Consider the following 25,887-nt stretch of genomic DNA (forward strand, 5'->3'; position numbering starts at 1 on the left):
ATAGTCCAGACTATAGACCATTCTATAGCCAAGACTATTATAACGTCCAGACAATAGACTATTATAAAATAGTTAAAAATTTTCCTCTAAATTTTCTCCAGTACCTCCCCAAGTTATGCCTTTTGCATTCGGCGATGAACCCTCCAATTATGGTGATAGTACTGCGGTACAATGTATGGTCTTTAAGGGTGATGTACCTTTAAAATTACATTGGACTTTGAATGGTCAACCTATAACGAATGAAAATGCTGGCATAAGGATTATAAAAATGTCTCCAAAATTAAGTTCTTTAAGTATTGATTCTATAAATGGACAACATCGCGGTGTATTCAAATGTATTGCTACAAATGCGGCGGGCAGTGCTGAACAAATGGCGGAATTAAGTGTTAATGGTAGATGGGGGAATGGGGGCAATTTTGAATTAAATTTAAATGTTTTGGATTTTTAGTTTTTTTTTTGGTTTTAAATTATAATTTTTGATCCCACACACTAATCCCTATAGAAATTATTTCTTATAAAAGAAAATTACACATGAGTCGGAAGGATTAAGACATTTTTGTTAAAATTTTGGTGAAATATTTCGCTTAATTTCGAAATTAATTGATTATTGTAATACTTAGCTGAGTTGTTCAAATAATGAGCTGAATATTAACATAATTTGAATTTGTTATTGAACCCGCGTTTTTTAGTACCTCCCCAAATTAAACCCTTTTCGTTTGGTGATGAAGCCTCCAATTCTGGTGATTCGGTGGGCATACAATGTTCAGTGTCAAAGGGAGATCTACCCATAGTAATTGAATGGTCTTTGAATAATCAAACCTTAAGTAGTGGTGATGCTGAGATCATAATCGGTCGTATGTCTACGAAATCCAGTACTTTAAATATTGACTATATAACAGCGGAACATAGGGGCATGTATACATGTCGTGCGAAAAATATAGCGGGTGAAAGCTCTTATCAGGCTGAGCTTAAAGTTAATGGTTATAAAGTGTTTTTAAAATATATTTTTTTTTAAATTTTTATATAGAAATTTCTTTTAATTTTGATGTTTTCTTTATATCTTTGTTTTTTTCCTTCCTAAAAAGTCCTGCCCTCTATTCACCCCTTTAGTTTTGACAACGAGGCCAATGAAGGTGATAGCGTTCAATTGACTTGTCATGTTGCTAAAGGGGATTTACCTTTAAAAATCCGTTGGCTGCATAATGATTTACCGTTATTTTCCCATCTTGGGGTTTTAACAAGTAAAATTGGTGATCGTATTAGTTTATTGACTATAGAATCGGTTAAAGCGGCCAATGTTGGCAATTATACTTGTATGGCCAATAATAAAGCGGGTCAGAGTTCATATACCTCGGAATTGTTTATAAATGGTGATTAATGTTATAAGATATAATAGTTTTATTATAGATTTTATTATGATTTGTTAATAATTTTAATTTTTAATCCTACACACCAACACTTTGAACTAATCGGTCTAAAAATTACTAGACTATTCCCAAGTCGAGACTTTAGACTATTCTCTAATAAATGCTATAGACAAATCTTAAGTAGATACTATAGGCTATGCTATATTATGTACAAATCGGTTTAGAAATTTAATATATAACCTGAAGAACTCCGATTTTTGTTTAATAGAAATCTAACTATATAATTTTATGTTCCTGCTGATTTATTATAATATAAAGAGTTTTTTTGAAACCTACTTTAGTTCTACCACAAATTTTACCTTTCTACTATGATGACGTTGTAAATACCGGGGATTCTGTTGATCTGTTATGTCAAATTCAAAAGGGTGATCGTCCCATTAAGATACATTGGAGTTTTGAACGTAATTCAGATGATTTACGTTTTGGGGCTCAACAACCTGTCATGCGCACTAATCGTATTAGTGCCAAATCGAGTATATTATCCATACCAAATGCTACTCCTGCTCATACCGGAACTTATACATGTACAGCCAGTAATAGTGCTGGTTTTACCTCCTACAGTACAAATTTAACAGTTAATGGTATATATTAGTTGATCAAAATAAACTAAATGAGAATTCTAAACTAACATATACATGTTATAACCACAACTATTTAACCAAAGGTGTTTAACTCTCTCCTTCTATCTAAGTGTTTTAGCTTTCGCTCATATATTTAACATATTTAACCTCTTCCTTTCTCTCTCTCTCTATGTTAATGTCTAAAAAATAACAACTAATCTCTTTAACTTTAACAAAATCTAATTCTCAGTACCTCCACGCATAACACCATTTCAATTTGGTGAAGAACCTTTGAATTTTGGTGAACCTGCTTCGTTGCAATGTACCATATCGGGTGGTGATTGGCCTATAAGTGTTGAATGGTTATTTAATGATTATCATATACCCGCTCATTTAGAGATACAAACATCGAAATTTACTCGTCATACTCATGCTTTGGGTATTGAAAGTGTTACAGGGAATCATGCTGGTAACTATACGTGTTTAGCGAAAAATGAAGCCGGCAATGCGGCCTATACAGCGGCTTTAATCGTGAATGGTGTGAAGAAAGTTTTAGAGGAATTTTGAATTGATTTTATTAAGTTTTTTTTGGTTTAATTTTCACCTGGTCCAACCTGTACATAAACATATACACTCTCCAATTGGCGTCTAATTAATATTTTAAGGTTTAAAGTTGATCCCCTAGACTATTTCGTAGTCAAAACCATATATCATTCTATTATCGACATTATATTTGGGACTATATATGATTCTATACCCGAGACAATAGACTACTCTATAGACCACTCTATAGTCAAGACTATAGACCACTCTATAGTCAAGACTATAAACCACTATATAGTCAAGACTACAGACCACTCTATAGTCAAGATTATAGAGCACTCCATAGTCAAGAATATAGACTATTCTATAGTCAAGACTATAGACTATTTTACAGTCAATACTATAGACTATTCGATAGACTATTCTATACCTGAGACTATAGACTACTCTATAGTCAAGACTATAAGGTAGTCTATATAAACTCCCTATAAACTATTTTATGGTCAAGACTATAGACGATACTATAGTCAAGACTATAGACTATTCTATAGTCAAGACTACAGACTTTTCTATAGTCAAGACTATAAACTATTCTTTAGTCAAGACTATAATAGGCCACTCTATAGTCAAGACTATAGACCACTCTAAAGTCAAAACTATAGACCACGCTATAGTCAAGACTATAGACCACTCTATAGTCAAGACTATAGACCACTCTATAGTCAAGATTATAGAGCAGTCTATAGTCAAGATTATAGAGCACTCTATAGTCAAGAATATAGACTGTTCTATAGTCAAGAATATAGACTATTCTACAGTAAAGACTATAGACTATTCTATAGTCAAGACTATAGACGATACTATAGTCAAGACTATAGACGATACTATAGTCAAGACTATAGACGATACTATAGTCAAGACTATAGACGATACTATAGTCAAGACTATAGACGATACTATAGTCAAGACTATAGACGATACTATAGTCAAGACTACAGACAATACTATAGTCAAGACTATAGACTATACTATAGTCAAGACTATAGACGATACTATAGTCAAGACTATAGACGATACTATAGTCAAGACTATAGACGATACTATAGTCAAGACTATAGACGATACTATAGTCAAGACTATAGACGATACTATAGTCAAGACTATAGACGATACTATAGTCAAGACTATAGACGATACTATAGTCAAGACTATAGACGATACTATAGTCAAGACTATAGACGATACTATAGTCAAGACTATAGACGGTACTATAGTTAAGACTATAGACGATACTATAGTCAAGACTATAGACGATACAATAGTCATGACTATAGACGATACTATAGTCAAGACTATACACGATAATATAGTCAAGACTATAACGATACTATAGTCAAGACTATAGACGATACTATAGTCAAGACTATAGACTATTCTATAGTCAAGTCTATAGACTATTCTATAGTCAAAACTATAGATTGTTCTATAGTCAAGACTATAGACTATTCTATAGTCAAGACTATAGACTATTCTATAGTCAAGACTAAAGATATAATGAGCAAAAAGACGTGTACTAAAGCTTTAAACATGACCTTTGACCTTAACTTTGTAAAATCTATATTCTGAAGAACTTTTCTCGGCGTTGAAAAATTTCCTAAATTTAAAAAATCGGCCTTAAACATATTTTTAACCCGTAAATTTATTCCCCTTAAAGTTGCTCCCAAAATAGCGCCTTTTGATTTTGGTGAAGAACCCTTAAACTATGGCGAACCAGCTTCGGTACAATGCACAATACTGGGAGGTGATTTACCCATTAACGTAACCTGGTTATTAAATGGCAAAGCCATAGATAGTTTTCATGATATATCACTGGCGCGTATAGGCAAACGAGTTAATGTTTTGACTATAGAATCGGTGGCGGCACATCATGCGGGCAATTATTCTTGTCGGGCACAAAATAAGGCAGGGCTTACTGAACATTATGCGCGTTTAATAGTTAATGGTTTGTTTATGTTTAAAAAATATTAATTTATAAATTTTCTTTTTTGTTTTCTGCATTTACCTTAAACCGCTTCCATCTCCCCTCCTCCCCTTAAACCCTTTGTAAATAAAAAAAAAGTTCCCCCCAAAATTACTGCCTTTACATTTGGTGATGAACCCTTAAATTTTGGTGAACCGGTATCGGTTCATTGTACCATATCGGGTGGAGATCTGCCCGTTTCTGTTATGTGGACTTTAAATAGACATCCTCTAATGCCCGATTTGGATATATTAACTGAGAAAAGGGGTAAACGTATCAATAGTCTAATGATTGATGCTATAGAGGCTAAACATGCTGGAATTTATACATGTATTGCCAACAATGCAGCGGGTAAAACGGAACATTCCGCTGAATTGGTGGTAAATGGTTAGTTACGGTTTGATTTGCAGGAGTTTTAAGTTATAAAGTAGTGGTTTGGTTTATTTTTTTATAATTTGAATAACATTCCCAGTTCCTTGAGACAACACTGATCAAATAAAAATAATTTGGAACGATTATAAGAATCTGGAGACTGGGTGCTGAAGTTTTGTTTTACGTATGCATATGTATGTGTGTAAGGTTGATTAAAACCATTTTGCCAGCTGAATTGGTGCTAAAGTGACAAAACTGTTTGGTTTTTGTATTTTGAGAAGTTTTTTTCATATTCAGCTAAGATTTTATTAGAAAAAGTTAGCTGAATTAATGAAAACGTAAGATTTTCCCAGCTGAATTGATGTTAAAGTAACAAAAAACCTTCGTTTTTAATATTATGAGTAGATTTTTCATATTCAGCTAAGTTTTTCCTAAAAAAAAGTTTGCTGAATTGCGAAATAAGTAACAATTTCTTAGCTGAATTTGTGTTAAATTAACATAAACCTGGTGCCTTTCATAATAAGTATAAATTTTCCATATTCAGCTACGATTTTCATTAAAATAAGTTTGCTGAATTAATAAAAATTTAAGATTTTCTTAGCTGAATTTGTATAAAAGTAACAAAAACTCTTTTTCATTTATATTATGAGAAGATTTTTCATATTCAGTTAAGATTTTATTAAAAAAAAGTTTGCTGAATTAGCTAAAAAGGAAAATTTTCCCAGCTGAATTGGTGTTAAAGTAACAAAACACCTTCGGTTTTAAAATTATAAGTAGATTTTTCATATTCAGCTAAGTTTTTATAAAAAAGTTTGCTGAATTGAGGAATAAGTAATATTTTCTTAGCTGAATTTGTGTTAAATTAACAAAAACCCGTTGCTTTTTATATTATGAGTAAATTTTTCATATTCAGCTAAGATTTTCATTGAAAGAAGTTTGCTGAATTAAGGAAAATATAACATTTTCTTAGCTGAATTATTGTTAAATTAACAAACATTTTTTGCTATTAATGTTATGAGTAGATATTTTATATTCAGCTACGATTTTCATTGAAAAAAGTTTGCTGAATTGAAAAATATGTCACAATTTCTTAGCTGAATTGGTGTTAAATCATTAAAGCCTCTATAATTGCTCTACTTTAACTACATTTCCCTTGCTTTGCCTTTAGTTCCACCCAAAATTAACTATTTCTCTTTCGGCAATGATGAACCTATGAGTTATGGCGAATTCATAAATGTCCAATGCATTATATCGGGTGGTGATTTACCTGTTAACATCACCTGGATTTTGAATGGTAAACCTTTTGAGGATTATTTAGAAATCTATACGACAAAGCGAGGTAAACGTATTAATGAATTGACGATAGAATCGGTGGCTGCCAAACATGCGGGAAATTATTCCTGTATAGCGGAAAATAGAGCTGGACGTGTTAATTATACGGCGGATTTAAAAGTTAATGGTGTGTGTGTGGTGTACTTTATAAAAGAAAAAAGTTGTAGTAAATATTTTGGTTTAATTTTTATAATTTTTTTTTTATTTTTTAAAATTTTTGATTTTGAAAAATGTCCCTAACAATGGAACTAGTATTTGCAATTGTTTAAAGAGGAATTTTGATTGAAATAAGTTTGCTTAATTGTTAAAATGCACTTAATTTATCTACTTTATATTATTTATTGGGCTGAATTGATAATATAGGCCAAATTTCCTAGCTGAATTTGTCTTAAAGTAACAAAAATCTTTGTTATTTATATTATGAGTGGATTTTTCATATTTAGGTAAGATTTTCATTGAAATAAGTTTGCTGAATTAGTGAAAACGTTAAAATTTCTTAGCTGAATTTGTGTTCAATTAACAAAAACCCTTTGATTATTTTATTATAAGCAGATTTTTCATATTCAGCTAACATTTTCATGGAAAACGTTAGCTGAATTAAGGAAAATGTTACAATTTCTTAGCTGAATTTGTTTAAAATTGACAAAAACCCTTTGCTTCTTTATATTATGAGTAAATTTTTATATTCAGCAAAGTTTTTGATTGAAAAAAGTTTGCTGAATTAAGGAAAACATAAGAATTTCATTGCTGAATTTATGTTAAAGTAAGCAAAACTCTTTGTTAACTATATTATGAGTAGAATTTTCATATTCAGCTAATTTTTTAATAAAAAAAAGTTAGCTGAATTAGGGAAAATGTAAAAATTTCTTAGCTGAATTAGTGTTGAAGTAATAAAAACTATTTGATTTTTATATTACGAGTAGATTTTTCATATTCAGCTAAGATTTTCAGTGAAAAAAGTTTGCTGAATTAAGGAAAATATAGAATTTGCTTAGCTGAATTGGTGTTAAAGCTACAAAAACCCTATTCAGCAACGATTTTTGATTGAATGTGTTTAGATTTAACTACTTAACATAAAATTTTTGTGCTGAATTAGGGAAATATCTATATTTTACTAGCTGAATTTGTGTTTAAACAAGAAAAAACTGTTTGTTATTTATATTAAATTATTTTGTGTGGTATTCAGCAAAGATTTTGTTTGCTGAATTAATGAAAATTTTATATTTCGCGAGCTGAATTGGTTTTAAAGTCAATAACTTTTGAAAAACTTTAAAATAAATTAAAAATTATTCCCATTAGTGCCCCCCAAAATGAATCAATTTACTTTTGGTGATGAGCCCATGAGTTACGGCGAATTCGTCAATGTCGGTTGCATTATATCGGGAGGCGATATGCCCGTAAATATAACCTGGATGTTAAACAATCAACCTTTTGAGGATTATCTAGAGATCTATACCACCAAACGTGGTAAACGTATATTAGAACTGACCATAGAATCGGTGGCCGCCAAACATATGGGAAATTATTCCTGTGTGGCGGAAAATAAAGCTGGACGTGTTAATTACACAGCTGAATTAAAAGTTAATGGTGTGTTTTTGTTTTTAAATAATAATTTAAAAAATATTTTTCTTTTTGTTTCTTTTCCCCCCCTGATTTTTGTTTTAAAACCCCCGCTAAATTCCTTAAACATGACAGTACCTCCCAAAATAGCTTATTTTGATTTTGGCGAAGAGCCAGCTAATTTCGGTGAATCGGCTAGTGTTCAATGTTTGGTGACATCGGGTGATTTTCCTGTTAACTTTACTTGGTTATTTAATGGTCGTCAAATATCAGATGAGGTTTATGATGTCTCAATGGTTAAGTTGGGTAAAAAAATCAGTGTGCTATCCATTGATACTGTAAGAGCACATCATGCTGGCAATTATACTTGTGTGGCCTCGAATAAGGCTACATCGGTTAATCATACCGCTGAATTGATAGTTAATGGTTAATTTAAAAACTTTTTCATAATATCACGTAAATGTTTTTAGTTTTTTTTTATTTAAAAACTTTTCTTATTTTTATTTCAAAATTTCCAGTCCCTCCTAAAATAGCTCCTTTTGATTTTGGTGATCATGCGGTTAACTTTGAGGAATCAGTTTCCGTAAATTGTTTAATCTATTTGGGTGATTTACCCATGGATATTTATTGGTTATTTAATGGTCAAGCCATTAATGCTTATAATGGTGTGTCTATAGTTAAGGGTGGCAAAAAGGCCAGTATTCTGACTATAGATTCGGTACATGGTGGTCATGCGGGCAATTATACCTGCAAGGCTCGTAATGATGCTGATGCCGCTGAATATACTGCGGAATTAATTGTTAATGGTAGAGATTAAAAGAATACTATATAGTTTTTTGAGTTAAATTTTAGATATTTTTATTTGAGTTGTAATTTTGATTTGTTTTTAGTTTTTCTCCCAGCCTTTCCAAACAAAATCTTTAAAAAAACTTTATATTGGTGCTTTAAAAGTCGTGCTGAATAAGTTTAAAGAAAGTTGTGTGTCTTTGAAACCTAAATAACTCTTTAGTAAACCAATAAATGAATTAATTGTTTTAAACCTGAAGTTTTCATTGAAAGAAGTTTGCTGAATTAAGGAAACTTCAACATTTTCTTAGCTGAATTTGTCACAACAAAAACTGTTTGTCTGTTGTATTATGAGTAAAATTTTTATATTCAGCTGGAATTTTCACTAATATACTTTGGCTGAATTAGGGAAAACGTATAATTTTTCTAGCTGAATTAGTGTTAAGGCAACAAAAACACTTTGTTTTTTATATTATGAGTAGAAATTTTATATTCAGCTTAGTTTTCTTTGCAAAAGGTTAGCTGAATTAGGTAGAATGTTAATTTTTATTAACTGAATTAGTGCTAAAGTAACAAAAAACACTTTTTTTATTATGAGTAGAATTTTTATATTCAGCTAAGTTTTTATTGCAAAAAGTTTGCTTAATTAGAGAAAAAGTAAAATTTATCTAGCTGAATTAGTGTTAAAGTATAGAAAACTCTTTGCTTTATATGTTATGAGTAGAATTTTTATATTCAGCTAAGTTTTCATTGCAAAAATTTAGCTGAATTAGAGAAAAAGTAAAATTTATATAGCTGAATTAGTGTTAATGTATAGAAAACACTTTTCTTTATATGTTATGAGTAGAATTTTTATATTCAGCTAAGTCTTTATTGAAAAAATTTAGCTGAATTATAGAAAAAGTAAAATTTATCTAGCTGAATTAGTGTTAAAGTATAGAAAAATCTTTGCTTTACATGTTATAAGTAGAATTTTTATATTCTGCTGAATTTTTATTGCAAAAAGTTTGCTGAATTAGAGAAAACGTAACATTTTCTTAGCTGAATTAGTGTTAAAGTATAGACAAATCTTTGCTTTATATATTATTATTAAAATTTGTATATTCAGCTAAGTTTTTATTGAAAAAAGTTTGCTGAATTAGAGAAAACGTAAAATTTTCTCAGCTGAATTAGTGTTAAAGTATAGAAAATTCTTTGCTTTATATGTTATGAGTATAATTTTTATATTCAGCTAAGATTTCATTGCAAAAAGTTTGCTGAATTAGAGAAAACGTAAAATCTTTCTAGCTGAATTAGTTTTAAAGTATAGAAAACTCTTTCCTTTATATGTTATGAGTAGAATTTTTATATTCAGCTAAGTTTTTATTGCAAAAAGTTTGCTGAATTAACGAAAACGTAATATTTTCATAGCTGAATTAGTGTTAAAGTATAGAAATCTCTTTGCTTTATATGTTATGAGTAGAATTTTTTTATTCAGCTAAGTTTTTATTGTAAAAAGTTAGCTGAATTAGAGAAAACGTAATATTTTCTTAGCTGAATTAATGTTAATTTATAGAAAACTCTTTGCTTTATATGTTATAAATAGAATTTTTATATTCAGCTAAGTTTTCACTGCAAAAAGTTTGCTGAATTAGAGAAAACGTAACATTTTCTTAGCTGAATTTAAGTTTTTTATATTAAGAGTAGAATTTTTTTATTCAGCTAAGTTCTCATTGCAAAAAGTTTGCTGAATTAGGGAAAACGTATTATTTTCATAGCTGAATTAGTGTTAAAGTAATAAAAACTCTACTCTTTACATTATGAATAAATCTTCTTTATATTATGTGATGTTTCTCATGGAAAAAGTTTGCTGAATTAAAGAAAATTTAGAAGTTCCTTAGCTGAATTGCTTAATTTATCTATTTTATGTTTGTTGAATAAAATTCCCTAGCTCCTCCCAAAATTGTGGCCTTTGATTTTGGTGACATACCCGCCAACTTTGAGGATTCAGTATCGGTAAATTGTTTAATCTCCTCCGGTGATATGCCCATCGATATAGAATGGTTGTTTAATAATGAACCGGTGAATATATTCGCTGGTGTCTCTGTTATGAGAGGAGGCAAACGTACCAGTTTATTAACCATAGATTCCGTACATGCCGGCCATGCGGGCAATTATACTTGCAAAGCTAAAAATCGTGCAGGTTTTGAAGAGTATTCAGCGGAATTAATAGTTAATGGTGCTTAAGATTATTGAAATAATTAAATAAGTTTTATATTAATTGTTGTAGATTATTTAATTTTTAATTGTTTTTCTTTTTTTTTCTTAACTATTATAAGTTCCTCCCAAAATAACTCCCTTCGATTTTGGCGAAGAACCAGCCAATGTGGAAGATTCGGTATCAATAACATGTCTTATATCCTCGGGTGATTTGCCTATAGATATAGAATGGTTGTTTAATGATTATGGTATTAGCTCATATTCGGGTATTCAAGTTATGAAGGGAGGTAAACGTACTAGCATGTTGACTATAGACAATGTCAAGGCCCATCATGCGGGCAAATATACTTGTAAGGCCAAAAATCATGCTGCGGCCAATAATTATACCACCGAGTTAATAGTTAATGGTATTTTTAAGAATAAATTAAGAAATAATTAAGAATTTTTTTTAAGTTTCTTTAACTTTTATTATGATTTTTTTTAAATTTTTACTTTAAAGTTCCTCCCAAAATTACCCCCTTCGATTTTGGAGAAGAGCCAGCCAATTTTGAGGAAACGGTTTCTATAAGCTGCATTATTTCATCGGGTGATCAACCCATAGATATAGAATGGTTGTTTAATGATTATGGCATTAGTTCTTATTCGGGTATTTCGGTGGTTAAGGGTGGCAAACGTAGCAGCATGTTGACCATAGACAGTGTACAGGGAAGGCATGCAGGCTTTTACACCTGCAAGGCCAAGAATCATGCTGCTGCTGTTAATTATACAGCGGAATTGATTGTGAATGGTAGTTGTTATAAGATTTTGTTATAAATATAAAAATTTTATTATCAATTTTGAGTTTTATTATAAAATATATTTTATTTGTATACTTTTTGTTCAAAAAAAAGTCCCTCCCAAAATCTCCCCTTTTGTTTTTGGCGATGAACCGGCCAATTTTGAGGAAACTGTTTCGGTAACATGTATTATATCTTTGGGTGATCAGCCTATAGATATCGAGTGGTTGTTTAATGATTATGGCATTAGTTCGTATTCGGGTATAACGGTCATGAAGGGTGGCAAACGCACCAGTTTATTGACCATCGATAATGTTAAGGCCCATCATGCGGGCAATTATACCTGTAAGGCTAAAAATCATGCTGCCTCGGTTAACTATACCGCTGAATTAATTGTTAATGGTATTTCTTTTAACTTTTACAAAAACTTAATTATTTTATTAAAATTTTTCTTTAAAAAAAAACTTTTTATTTTTTATTTAAAAAATAAAAGTTCCCCCCAAAATCTCCCCTTTTGATTTTGGCGAAGAACCGGCCAATTTTGAGGAAACTGTTTCGGTAACCTGTATTATATCGTTGGGTGACCAGCCTATAGATATCGAATGGTTGTTTAATGATTATGGCATTAGTTCGTATTCCGGTATAACTGTTATTAAAGGTGGTAAACGTACTAGTATTTTAACCATAGACAGTGTCAAGGCCCATCATGCTGGGTTTTATACCTGTAAGGCCAAAAATCATGCGGCTGCTGTTAATTATACTGCGGAATTAGTAGTTAATGGTAGTTTTTTTAATCATACTCTAAAAAACTAAAATTTTTATTATATTTTTAACAAAATTTTTATTTTTAACCCTCCCCAAGTTCCTCCCAAAATTGTTCCCTTTGATTTTGGTGAAGAACCCGCCAATGTGGAGGATTCTGTTTCCATAACCTGTCTTATATCATCGGGTGATCAGCCTATTGATATAGAATGGCTGTTTAATGATTATGGCATTAGTTCCTATTCGGGTATAACTGTGGTTAAGGGTGGTAAACGCACTAGCATATTAACCATAGATAATGTACATGCTCGCCATGCGGGCCAGTATAGCTGTAAGGCCAAAAATCTTGCTGCCTCGGTTAACTATACCGCGGAACTAATAGTTAATGGTAGTTTATACTCATATTATAATCTATAAATTTTAAAATATTTCTTATTTCCATTTAAGTATTTTTCCATAAATTATAATTTTTTCTTTTAGTTGCTCCCAAAATAGCCCATTTTGATTTTGGCACTGAACCCGCCAATTTTGAGGATTCAGTTTCCGTTAATTGTTTAGTTTCTTCGGGTGATTTGCCTTTAGATATTGAATGGCTATTTAATGATAGTCCTATTAATTCTTATTCTGGCATAACTGTTTCCAAAATGGGCAAACGCTTGAGTGTTTTAATGATTGATGCCGTTAATGCTAAACATATGGGCAATTATACCTGTAAAGCTCGTAATTTATGGGCTTCTTCGATGTATACGGCACAATTAGTAGTGAATGGTGATTGCTTAAAGAAATTGTTTTTTTTATGTAGAATTTATTGGAAAAAGTTTTTTTTTTTGGTTTTGTATTTTTATTTCTTTTTAGATTTTTAAGTTTTTGAGGTCCCCCTGTCACTATGTCCCTTTAAAAAGTTTTCCCTAAAATTAAAACTCAAAAGTAGTTAAAACACTTTAAACAATTTGAATTCAATAATATATGCATGATTATTATAAAACGCTTTATATTTTTAGTTGTTTGGAAATATTTACTATTAGACCATAGACCAGACCAGATGTATAGCTATATAATTTCATAATTATAGATCATAAATTAGTCCATAAACTAGATCAAAGACTAGTCTTTGGACTCGATCATCAACTATTCTATAGACTAGATCATCGACTAGTCTATGGACTAGATGATCGACCAGTCCATATATTAAATCATTGACTAGTCTATAAACTAGATCATCGACTAGTCTATAGACTAGATCATCGACTAGTCTATAGACTAGATCATCGACTAGTTTATAGACTAGATCATCGACTGAACTAAAGAGTTGATCATCGACTAGACTATAGAGTTGATCATCGACTAGACTATAGACTAGATAATCGACTGGTCTATAGACTAGATCGTCGTTTTGTCTATAGACTAGATCATCGACTAGTCTATAGACTAGATCATCGACTAGTCTATAGACTAGATCATCGACTAGTTTATAGACTAGATCATCGACTAGTCTATAGACTAGATCATCGACTAGTCTATAGACTAGATCATCGACTAGTTTATAGACTAGATCATCGACTAGTCTATAGACTAGATCATCGACTAGTCTATAGACTAGATCATCGACTAGTCTATAGACTTGATCATTGCCTAGTCTATAGACTTGATCATTGCCTAGTCTACAGACTAGATCATTGTCTAGCCTATAGACTAGATCATTGTCTAGCCTATAGACTAGATCATTGTCTAGCCTATAGACTAGATCATTGTCTAGCCTATAGACTAGATCATTGTCTAGCCTATAGAGTAGATAATTGTCTAGTCTATAGACTAGATCATTGTCAAGCCTATAGACTAGATCATTGTCTAGCCCATAGAATAGATCATTGTCAAGCCTATAGAATAGATCATTGTCAAGCCTATAGACTAGATCATTGCCTATATACTATATCACCGTCTAGTCTATAGACTAGATAATCTACTAGTCTATAGACTAGATCATTGAATAGTCGATTGACTTGATCATCGTCTAGTCTATAGACTAGATCATCGTCTAGTCTATAGACTAGATCATCGTCTAGTCTATAGACTAGATCATCGTCTAGTCTATAGACTAGATCATTGTCTAGCCTATAGACTAGATCATTGTCTAGCCTATAGACTAGATCATTGTCTAGCCTATAGACTAGATCATTGTCTGGCCTATAGACTAGATCATTGTCTGGCCTATAGACTAGATCATTGTCAAGCCTATAGACTAGATCATTGTCTAGCCTATAGAATAGATCATTGTCAAGCCTATAGAATAGATCATTGTCAAGGTTATAGACTAGATCATTGCCTATATACTATATCACCGTCTAGTTATAGACTAGATAATCTACTAGTCTATAGACTAGATCATCAACTAGTCTATAGACTAGATCATCGAATAGTCGATTGACTTGATCATCGTCTAGTCTATAGACTAGATCATCGACTAGTCTATAGACTAGATCATCGACTAGTCTATAGACTAGATCATCGACTAGTCTATAGACTAGATCATCGACTAGTCTATAGACTAGATCATCGACTAGTCTATAGACTTGATCATTGCCTAGTCTACAGACTAGATCATTGTCTAGCCTATAGACTAGATCATCGACTAGTCTATAGACTAGATCATCGACTAGTTTATAGACTAGATCATCGACTAGTCTATAGACTAGATCATCGACTAGTCTATAGACTAGATCATCGACTAGTCTATAGACTAGATCATCGACTAGTCTATAGACTTGATCATTGCCTAGTCTACAGACTAGATCATTGTCTAGCCTATAGACTAGATCATTGTCTAGCCTATAGACTAGATCATTGTCTAGCCTATAGACTAGATCATTGTCTAGCCTATAGACTAGATCATTGTCTAGCCTATAGACTAGATAATTGTCTAGTCTATAGACTAGATCATTGTCAAGCCTATAGACTAGATCATTGTCTAGCCCATAGAATAGATCATTGTCAAGCCTATAGAATAGATCAGTGTCAAGCCTATAGACTAGATCATTGCCTATATACTATATCACCGTCTAGTCTATAGCCTAGATAATCTACTAGTCTATAGACTAGATCATTGAATAGTCGATTGACTTGATCATCGTCTAGTCTATAGACTAGATCATCGTCTAGTCTATAGACTAGATCATCGTCTAGTCTATAGACTAGATCATTGTCTAGCCTATAGACTAGATCATTGTCTAGCCTATAGACTAGATCATTGTCTGGCCTATAGACTAGATCATTGTCTGGCCTATAGACTAGATCATTGTCAAGCCTATAGACTAGATCATTGTCTAGCCTATAGAATAGATCATTGTCAAGCCTATAGAATAGATCATTGTCAAGCTTATAGACTAGATCATTGCCTATATACTATATCACCGTCTAGTTATAGACTAGTCTATAGACTAGATCATCAACTAGTCTATAGACTAGATCATCGAATAGTCGATTGACTTGATCATCGTCTAGTCTATAGACTAGATCATCGTCTAGCCTATAGACTAGATCATTGTCTAGCCTATAGACTAGATCATTGTCTGGCCTATAGACTAGATCATTGTCTGGCCTATAGACTAGATCATTGTCTGGCCTATAGACTAGATAGACAAGATCATCGTCTAGTCTATAGACTAGATCATCGTCTAGTCTATAGACTTGATCATCGACTAGTCTACAGACTAGATCATTGCCTAGCCTATAGACTAGATCATTGTCTAGCCTATATACCAGATCATTTTCTAGCCTATAGACTAGATCATTGTCTAGCCTATAGACGAGATCATTGTCTAGCCTATAGTCTAGATAGACTAGATCATCGTCTACTCTATAGACTAGATCATCGTCTAGTCTATAGACTTGATCATCGACTAGTCTACAGACTAGATCATGGTCTAGCATATAGACTAGATCATCGTCTAGTCTATAGACTAGATCATTGTCTAGCGCATAGACTAGATCATTGTCTAGTCCATAGACTAGATCATTGTTTAGTCTATAGACTAGATCATCGACTAGTCTTTAGACTAGATCATCGTCTAGTCTACGGAGCAGGCCATCGTCTTGTCTATGGTCTATAGACTTCATCATTGATTAGTCTATAGACGAGATCATCGTTTAAGAATTCAACGTGAATATTTCCAATATTTATTTTATGTTTTTTTGTAGCTAATTGGTTTATTATTGCAATTACTTTTAATTTGCCAAAATTGTATTGAGCTTTTCGCAAATATATTTAATAAATTATAAAAAAAACTATAAAGTAAGAAAAATATATAAAATTTTCCCGAAAAAATTTGTTTACAGTTAATGATCAAAATTCTCAATTTTATCGTGAGAGCGATCTTATATGAAATTGTTTAAGATTTTGTTACTTAAAAAACAGGAGACAAACTAATTTATATAGTTATCAAGTCTTTACTTAAATAGATCAGTGAGTGAATTTTCAGAAGAAATATATCGTCGATTCGGAGAGATCAGTATCCTATGATCTTAACTAAAGAGAATTGTAATGGGTTTGGGATCAGTAATTGCAGCGATCATTGTATGAAATGAACATGATAAATTTTTTTGTTCGGAATCATTTCTAAACAATCGTTATTTAAGTTACGAACTAAAAATTGGTTCAGATGGTAGTTAAATTGAATCTGGATCGCGTTTTCGCCGATTAGATCTTAACTCCCTAATAATTCGAGTTTTACTTTGAAAATTTTTAAATTGTAACGAGTTGATTAAGAATAGCAATCATTCAAAAAAGTTATAGATTTTATATAAAAAATATCCCCTTTTTATCCCATCATTAGTACCGCCCAAAGTTGTACCTTTTGATTTTGGCGATGAGCCCACAAATTTTGAGGATTCTGTATCGGTAAATTGTTTAATATCGTCGGGAGATATGCCAGTCAATATAACATGGCTGCATAATAACGTAACCATGCAACCTTTCGGTACCGGTATAACTATATTGAAAAGTGGCAAAAGGGCCAGTGTTTTAACCATAGATGCAGTACATGCGGGACATGTGGGAGAATACACTTGTTTGGCAGAGAATAGAGCGGGCAAAGCTAATCATACAGCGGAATTACATGTCAATGGTGGACAATTAGAGATTTTTGTTTAGATATAAGTTTTATATCTTATAAAAATTATGATTTTTAATTTGATTTTACTTTTTTTTTCATCCTTACAAAAGTTCCCCCCAAAATAACACCTTTTGATTTTGGTGATGAACCCGCCAATTTTGGTGATTCGGTGACAGTACAATGTACTATATCTAAGGGTGATTTACCGGTCGATATTAATTGGCTGTTTAATGGTTATGCCTTAAATGATTATCTAGGAGCTACTACATCGAAAATAGGCAAAAAAGTCAGTGTCTTAACCATAGATACGGTGAATGGTCATAATGCGGGCAATTATACTTGTATAGCCCGCAATACGGCCCAGACCACAGAGTATACCGCGGAATTAGTAGTTAATGGTTAATAAAATAATATTTATAAATTTTAGTAATTTCAAATTTTAAGTTGTTTTTATTATATTTGTTTTAAAATTCCATCATTCCAAATTTCTAGTACCTCCCAAAATCTCACCCTTTTCAACGGGTAATCCAGAGGCTGTTCATTTGGGACAATATATTACCTATCAGTGTACCATAACCGAGGGTGATTTACCTTTAAATATTTTATGGACTTTAAATAATCAACCTTTGGTAAATGAAGATAATCAAGATATTTTAATCTCGAAATTGGGTAGACGTAGTAGTGTTTTAACCATAGAAAGTGTAAATGCCAAAAATGCGGGCAATTACACCTGTCAGGGTTCGAATAAGGCCGGCAAGGCTAGTTTTACCACACAATTAAAAGTTATAGGTATTTTGACAAAACTTTTTTTTAACAAAAAAAATAATTTTATTTAAAATTTCTTTAACAAATTTTATTTCTTTTTAAATTTTTATGTTTAATCCCTTAATTTTAGTTTTACCTCGCATTAGACCTTTTACCTTTGAGGAAGGTCCTGCTCAGACGGGCCAATATTTAACACTATACTGTTCAGCATCACTTGGTGATTTACCCCTAAATATAACTTGGCTCTTAAATGATCAAATTGTTGAAGAAGAAGAGGATAATGCTAATAGTATGGGTATCTCCACCATGATGGTGAATAAACGTACTAGTGTTTTGACTATAGATTCGGTAGATGATCATCATGCCGGGAATTATACTTGTCTAGCTCGTAATCGTGCTGGTTTTAATTCCTTTACAACGGAATTAAATGTTTATGGTTAGCTGTTAATCTTAAAAGATCATAGATTTATTAAAATACCTTAGTAGTTTATTAACTTTAATTACTAAACAAACGAAAACTTTTTTCTCTTTCTAATCTGCTAAAAAATACCAACTATTTACTGGACTGTCTTTTGGTTGCTGAATTTTTAATGGGTTATACTTTAAGCGTTTAGTCTTAAATGTAGTAGAAAATGCATGTTTTCATCAACAAAATTTGTTGCATGTCAGAGCACATAATTAAGTTCTTTTAACACACCCTTTACAGCTGCTTGATCAAATTTTGGGGCTTTTGAAACAAGATTATGAACTACTGGATTAATAATATGTAATCAAATTGGCAAATATCTACAATAAATTTCAATCTTACATATAACGCCTAAAAGTATGCTTAGTTTAATAAGGTTAACACTCGCCTGAGCTTATACTATCGCTTTCGTTTATCATTAAATAATACAGTAATTGAGATGAATGTAAATGGTTTAGTTCCAGTTCTAGTTTAGTTCAGTTCTAGTTTATTTCTAGTTCATTTCTAGTTTAGTTCTAGTTCAGTTCTAGTTCAGTTCTAGTTCAGTTCTCAGTTCTAGTCCAGTTCTAGTTCAGTTCTAGTTCAGTTCTAGTTCAGTTCTAGTTCAGTTCTAGTTCAGTTCTAGTTCAGTTCTAGTTCAGTTCTAGTTCAGTTCTAGTTCAATTCTAGTTCAGTTCTAGTTCAGTTCTAGTTCAGTTCTAGTTCAGTTCTAGTTCAGTTCTAGTTCAGTTCTAGTTCAGTTCTAGTTCAGTTCTAGTTCAGTTCTAGTTCAGTTCTAGTTCAGTTCTAGTTCAGTTCTAGTTCAGTTCTAGTTCAGTTCTAGTTCAGTTCTAGTTCAGTTCTAGTTCAGTTCTAGTTCAGTTCTAGTTCAGTTCTAGTTCAGTTCTAGTTCAGTTCTAGTTCAGTTCTAGTTCAGTTCTAGTTCAGTTCTAGTTCAGTTCTAGTTCAGTTCTAGTTCAGTTCTAGTTCAGTTCTAGTTCAGTTCTAGTTCAGTTCTAGTTCAGTTCTAGTTCAGTTCTAGTTCAGTTCTAGTTCAGTTCTAGTTCAGTTCTAGTTCAGTTCTAGTTCAGTTCTAGTTCAGTTCTAGTTCAGTTCTAGTTCAGTTCTAGTTCAGTTTAGTAGTCATTCTAGTTCAGTTCTAGTTCAGTCTAGTTCAGTTCTAGTTCAGTTCTATTTCAGTTGTAGTTCAGTTCTTGTTCAGTTCTAGTTCAGTTCCAGGTTAGTTGGTAGTTTAGACCTTAAGACCCAATGTTATTTGGAAATCAATGAAAATCAAATTTTTCACTCGAATTGAATTGTTATAAGACCATGGTTCCTGTATACATTTAAATCGATTTCTCTTTAAAAACTCGGCGATTATATATCTGCTTTGGATCAAAATACTCAAAACATATTTTTTTATTCAGTTAAAACCTTGTTTTTTATTCTATATTCTATTGCACCTCGCAAGTTTTGCCCAAATTGCTCCCTTCACATCCGGAGCTGAAGCCTTCTATCCCGGCGATTATAGTACCCTACAATGTTCCATAATACATGGAGATCATCCTTTGCTAGTGTATTGGTATTTTAATGATCAGAAACTTAATGAATCTTTGGCTCAACAAATGGGTATACAAATCTCAAAAATGGGTTCTAGAAGTTCTGCACTAACCATCGAATCGGTGCAGGGGCAACATGCTGGAAATTATACTTGTTATGGAAAAAATGCAGCAGGAGTAAGCAATTATACGGCGACGTTGATAGTAAATGGTATTAAGGATGTTTGAAAATGTTTTTGTTGATATAGGTTTACAGTTATTTTTTAAGTTTTTTGTTTGTTTTTATTTATATTTTTATTTGTTTTGTATACAATATTTTCTCTTTTTCTATCGTAAAGTTCCCCCCAAATTGACACCTTTACCCTCTAGTGTGGATAATCCTTTATTTTTGGGTGATTATTTTCAATTGAATTGTGCGGTTTTACATGGTGATTCCCCATATAATATCACCTGGTATTATAATGATGAATCGGTTAATAATATGCCGGGTATAACGGTAATGATGCATAGCAAACGTAGCAGTTCATTGAATATTGAAAGTGTTTTAGCGGAACATGCGGGCAAATATTCATGTATTGGTGCTAATCAGGCGGGTTATACAGAAGTTTCGACCAATTTAACCATAAGGGGTTGGTGGTTTTTTATAATTTTTTTTATTAAAAAAAAACTAAAGCAATGCATAATGTATGTTACACCTTAAATGTTTTAATTTTTAGATAATGGTAGCGGCTTAGTTTAAAAACGAAACACCTCAATGTTTAAATGCAAAAACTAGATTTTAAATAAAAATAATGGGGTTATGGCTTAACTAATTGTAAATGGCTTAAGGTTCATTTTAGGAAATAAGTACCAAGAAAATCAGTGTAAAATTTCAACATTTTAAAAAGAGTTTTTAAGAAATCTGTGTTTAACTATTAAAAAAAAAAATGGCGAATAATTTCACTAAAATCACTTTCATATTTCATTTTTTCGACACTTTAACTGTTATTAACTTTATAATTTATCCATCTCTGTGTTTTTTGAATGCATTTGTTTAACTCTAGAACTACCACAACTTGAACAATTTCAATTTAATCCTAACGGTGTTAATGGTGGTCAAGCGGTTCGTGTTATGTGTATGGTCACTTCGGGTGATTTACCCATAGATATCTATTGGCTTAAAGATGGCCAACCTTTGTTACGTTCTATATATCATAAAATCGATGAGTATACTTTAATTTTGTCACTGCGTCAAACGAATATAGGTGACTCGGGAAATTATACTTGTGTGGCCAGTAATAAGGCTGGAGAGGCCAGAAAATGGTCTACATTAAAAGTCAAGGGTAAAAACTATTGGAAAAAACCCCAAATTTTTGCAAAATGTTGTTTAATTTAGTAAAATTTTCAGTTCAATTTCCATTTTTTAATGTCTTAAATCCTTAATTAAACTTTAGCCACGAAAATGAGAATTTAAGTCTGGTTTTACAAAGGACTCAAGAATATTACTAATGATTCCTTTTTTCCTTTCCAAAATTCTCCCCCAAAAAGAACCCCCCAATTTGGCAAATCTCTCCGTGTCCTCAACTCTCAGCAATGTGGGTGATTATGTACAATTTACCTGCATAGTTACCAAGGGCGACTTACCCCTCCACATTGAATGGCTACTAAATGGCAAAGATATTATACAACAATTACCTTTTACCACAGTGGCCTCGGTGGGTTCTCATACCAGTCTGCTAATGATAAATAATGTTACGGCCCAACATGCTGGGCAATATTTGTGTCGGGCTGATAATCGTGCGGGTACTTTTAATCGTACGAAACGTTTGATAGTTAATGGTATGAGGATGGTTTTTTATGTCTTAGATTTCGTAAATAAATGGTTAAAGACAACCAAATGAATTCTAAAATTTTCTCAAAACTTTATTAAATCTGTTTTCCTTTAACTTTTTCCTCAAGTTTTTCTTAACTTTTTCTAATATTTTATAACTTTTTGAACTTTTTTTCTCAATTTTACAACAAATTTTTATAAAAACTAGTAATGAATTTGAGAACACCTAACCAGGTTGATGTAGTTCAGTTCAAGTTTAGTTCTAGTTCAGCTATAGTTCAATTCTAGTTCAGTTCTAGTTCAGTTCTAGTTCAGTTCTAGTTAAGTTCTAGTTCAGTTCTAATTCAGTTCTAGCTCAGTTCTAGTTCAGTTCTAGTTCAGTTCTAGTTCAGTTCTAGTTCAGTTCTAGTTCAGTTCTAGTTCAGTTCTAGTTCAGTTCTAGTTCAGTTCTAGTTCAGTTCTAGTTCAGTTCTAGTTCAGTTCTAGTTCAGTTCTAGTTCAGTTCTAGTTCAGTTCTAGTTCAGTTCTAGTTCAGTTCTAGTTCAGTTCTAGTTCAGTTCTAGTTCAGTTCTAGTTCAGTTCTAGTTCAGTTCTAGTTCAGTTCTAGTTCAGTTCTAGTTCAGTTCTAGTTCAGTTCTAGTTCAGTTCTAGTTCAGTTCTAGTTCATTCTAGTTCGTTCTAGTTCAGTTCTAGTTCAGTTCTAGTTCAGTTCTGTTAGTTCTAGTTCAGTTCTAGTTCACTTCTAGTTCAGTTCTAGTTCAGTTCTAGTTCAGTTCTAGTTCAGTTCTAGTTCAGTTCTAGTTCAGTTCTAGTTCAGTTCTAGTTCGTAGTTCAGTAGTTCAGTTCTAGTTCAGTTCTAGTTCAGTTCTAGTTCAGTTCTAGTTCAGTTCTAGTTCAGTTCTAGTTCAGTTCTAGTTCAGTTCTAGTTCAGTTCTAGTTCAGTTCTAGTTCAGTTCTAGTTCTGTTCTAGTTCTGTTCTAGTTCTGTTCTAGTTCTGTTCTAGTTCTGTTCTAGTTCTGTTCTAGTTCTGTTCTAGTTCTGTTCTAGTTCTGTTCTAGTTCTGTTCTAGTTCAGTTCTAGTTCTGTTCTAGTACTGTTCTAGTTCTAGTTCAGTTCTGGTTCAGTTCTAGTTCAGTTCTAGTTCAGTTCAGTTCTAGTTCAGTTCAGTTCTAGTTCAGTTCTAGTTCAGTTCTAGTTCAGTTCTAGTTCAGTTCTAGTTCAGTTCTAGTTCAGTTCTAGTTCAGTTCTAGTTCAGTTCTAGTTCAGTTCTAGTTCAGTTCTAGTTCAGTTCTAGTTCAGTTCTAGTTCAGTTCTAGTTCAGTTCTAGTTCAGTTCTAGTTCAGTTCTAGTTCAGTTCTAATTCAGTTCAGTTCAGTTCTAGTTCAGTTCTAGTTCAGTTCTAGTTCAGTTCTAGTTCAGTTCTAGTTCAGTTCTAGTTCAGTTCTAGTTCAGTTCTAGTTCAGTTCTAGTTCAGTTCTAGTTCAGTTCTAGTTCAGTTCTAGTTCAGTTCTAGTTCAGTTCTAGTTCAGTTCTAGTTCAGTTCTAGTTCAGTTCTAGTTCAGTTCTAGTTCAGTTCTAGTTCAGTTCTAGTTCTGTTCTGGTTCAGTTCTAGTTCAGTTCTAGTTCAGTTCTAGTTCAGTTCTAGTTCAGTTCTAGTTCAGTTCTAGTTCAGTTCTAGTTCAGTTCTAGTTCAGTTCTAGTTCAGTTCTAGTTCAGTTCTACTTCAGTTCTAGTTCAGTTCTAGTTCAGTTCTAGTTCAGTTCTAGTTCAGTTCTAGTTCAGTTCTAGTTCAGTTCTAGTTCAGTTCTAGTTCAGTTCTAGTTCAGTTCTAGTTCAGTTCTAGTTCAGTTCTAGTTCAGTTCTAGTTCAGTTCTAGTTCAGTTCTAGTTCAGTTCTAGTTCAGTTCTAGTTCAGTTCTAGTTCAGTTCTAGTTCAGTTCTAGTTCAGTTCTAGTTCAGTTCTAGTTCAGTTCTAGTTCAGTTCTAGTTCAGTTCTAGTTCAGTTCTAGTTCAGTTCTAGTTCAGTTCTAGTTCAGTTCTAGTTCAGTTCTAGTTCAGTTCTAGTTCAGTTCTAGTTCAGTTCTAGTTCAGTTCTAGTTCAGTTCTAGTTCAGTTCTAGTTCAGTTCTAGTTCAGTTCTAGTTCAGTTCTAGTTCGGTTATAGTTGAGTTCTAGTTTAGTTCAGGAAGTCAAAAACCTAAAAAAACTTTAAATCTTTCTAACTGGTTTGGTGTTCTTCCTAAATCGTTTTAATTCAGTGGTCGGTCGGCATCTACAGTTACCAAATTCCGAGAGTCAGCAGGTTAGCAAACGCATTTCTTTATATCCTGCCAACCACTGCTTTAAATCGAAGTTTTATTCTCTTTTTCTCTAACCAGAGTTTACAATTATTTTTAGAATTCTTGATCGATTTAAAGCAAACTACCAAATGTATATAATTTTCTTAAAATTATGAAATTTAAAAAAAGAACATATTGTATAAAGTAAAACCCAGCAAAAAACAGCTCAACATATGCATACTGAAATTTACAAAAACCCCTAGAAAAAAATCAGCACTTCTAAGCACCCAAAACACCAACACTTAAAAAGTATGGAAAACACAAAAACTCCAGCACTTTTACACATTTAAAAACACGAAAAATTTAAAGCACTTTCATAAGAAAATAAAACAAAATACAAAAACACAGAAATATTTAAACAAAAACCAAAAATTTATAAATAAAATTATACCCAAATATAAAGGAAATGATATGGCTTTATTAAAAAGGCTTTTAAATTTTCATTTTGTTTTTTTTTACGTTTTAAAATTTTGTTTTATTTTAAAGCTTTTATTATAGTTTTTTTTTCTTGTATGATAAATTTAAACAGATAACAGCTTTTCTTTTTCTTTTTGTATTGACAAATGGTATGAATGTTGTCGTCAACTTGTAAATGAATTTTATCAAAATCTATATATAAATGTGCGCAGCAAATCTTATACAAAACAAAAAAAAAAAAAAAAAAATCACCCAGGACTTTTTAACTAAAATAAATCTATTAACTTTCTAATACTACTACTACTACTATTATAAATAAAAACAACAAGCAACGTTATAGCTCTAAACAAACAAAAAAAACTTCATATTACATCAAATATATAATCATTATAAAGCAGCCTTATGACTTAAACTGCAAATACATCAAAAACTCGTTCAGAATATAAAGAAATGAAACTCCTCAAAAGAAAAAAAAATCTCCTCAACCTTGTCCTAACACTCCTTACATCTAAAAACTTAAACCTCATAACCTTAATATCCTTTCATCCTGATTCATTTATATTTTAAGTTTCTTTAACTTTTTTAATTTGTATATAAAACGAAGTAAGTTTTCCTCAAGACAATGTTAAAGGGTGTGTTCAAAATTGTTTTATAAAACAAAAACAGTTTACTTCTTTAGAACCCCCTTTAACACTTCGTTTTCTCTGCATGCTTAACTCTTATATTTATCATTTCATTAACTTTTCATTTCTTTTAACACAAACAATAACACTTACACACATCCAAACACATTTATGTTGTCCTTTTATGCTTGAGTTTTTTAATTAAATTAGTTTATAAGCTTTTTTTATTTTTGTAGTTTGGCTTTATAATTTCGAATTAGTTAATAAGTATATGTGTCCAAAAAACTTAATAGCATTAAAACCAACGACTTAAGTTACAAACCTAATGAATTCTCTCAACAAAAACAAAAGACTTAAGCAACAAACTAGTGTTAAAATAAAAGATTTCACATCCCAATATAATTTCGTTAATGAACACAAAAGAATCAATTAAGAACTAAATAATATCAAGTAAATGAAGGATTTAAGACACCTACTTGATGAATT

At 31.8% G+C, this 25,887-nt stretch overlaps 1 protein-coding gene across 20 annotated transcripts in view; it reads left to right on the plus strand.

The window, feature by feature from the left end:
• The window catches only part of LOC119601799 (Down syndrome cell adhesion molecule-like protein Dscam2), a 104,841-nt gene that overhangs the window by 37,485 nt on the left and 41,469 nt on the right, over positions 1–25,887 (plus strand). For 9 of the 20 annotated variants that reach the window (XM_037952976.1, XM_037952966.1, XM_037952972.1 and 6 more), the window contains exon 4: positions 18,341–18,646. The exons of 4 other annotated variants lie outside the window; for them this stretch is intronic. In XM_037952976.1, coding sequence (XP_037808904.1) covers positions 18,341–18,646 — 306 coding nt within the window. Of the gene's footprint in view, positions 1–1,708; positions 2,009–4,244; positions 4,533–18,340; positions 18,647–20,552; positions 20,844–25,887 lie in introns of all 20 variants that reach the window. 7 more of the 20 variants (XM_037952968.1, XM_037952956.1, XM_037952962.1 and 4 more) reach the window with 3 other exon arrangements.

Source organism: Lucilia sericata, unplaced genomic scaffold (assembly GCF_015586225.1).
Source record: "Lucilia sericata isolate MDLA Ls3-8-SP2 unplaced genomic scaffold, ASM1558622v1 Contig000191F_arrow, whole genome shotgun sequence".
Lineage (NCBI taxonomy): Eukaryota > Metazoa > Arthropoda > Insecta > Diptera > Calliphoridae > Lucilia > Lucilia sericata.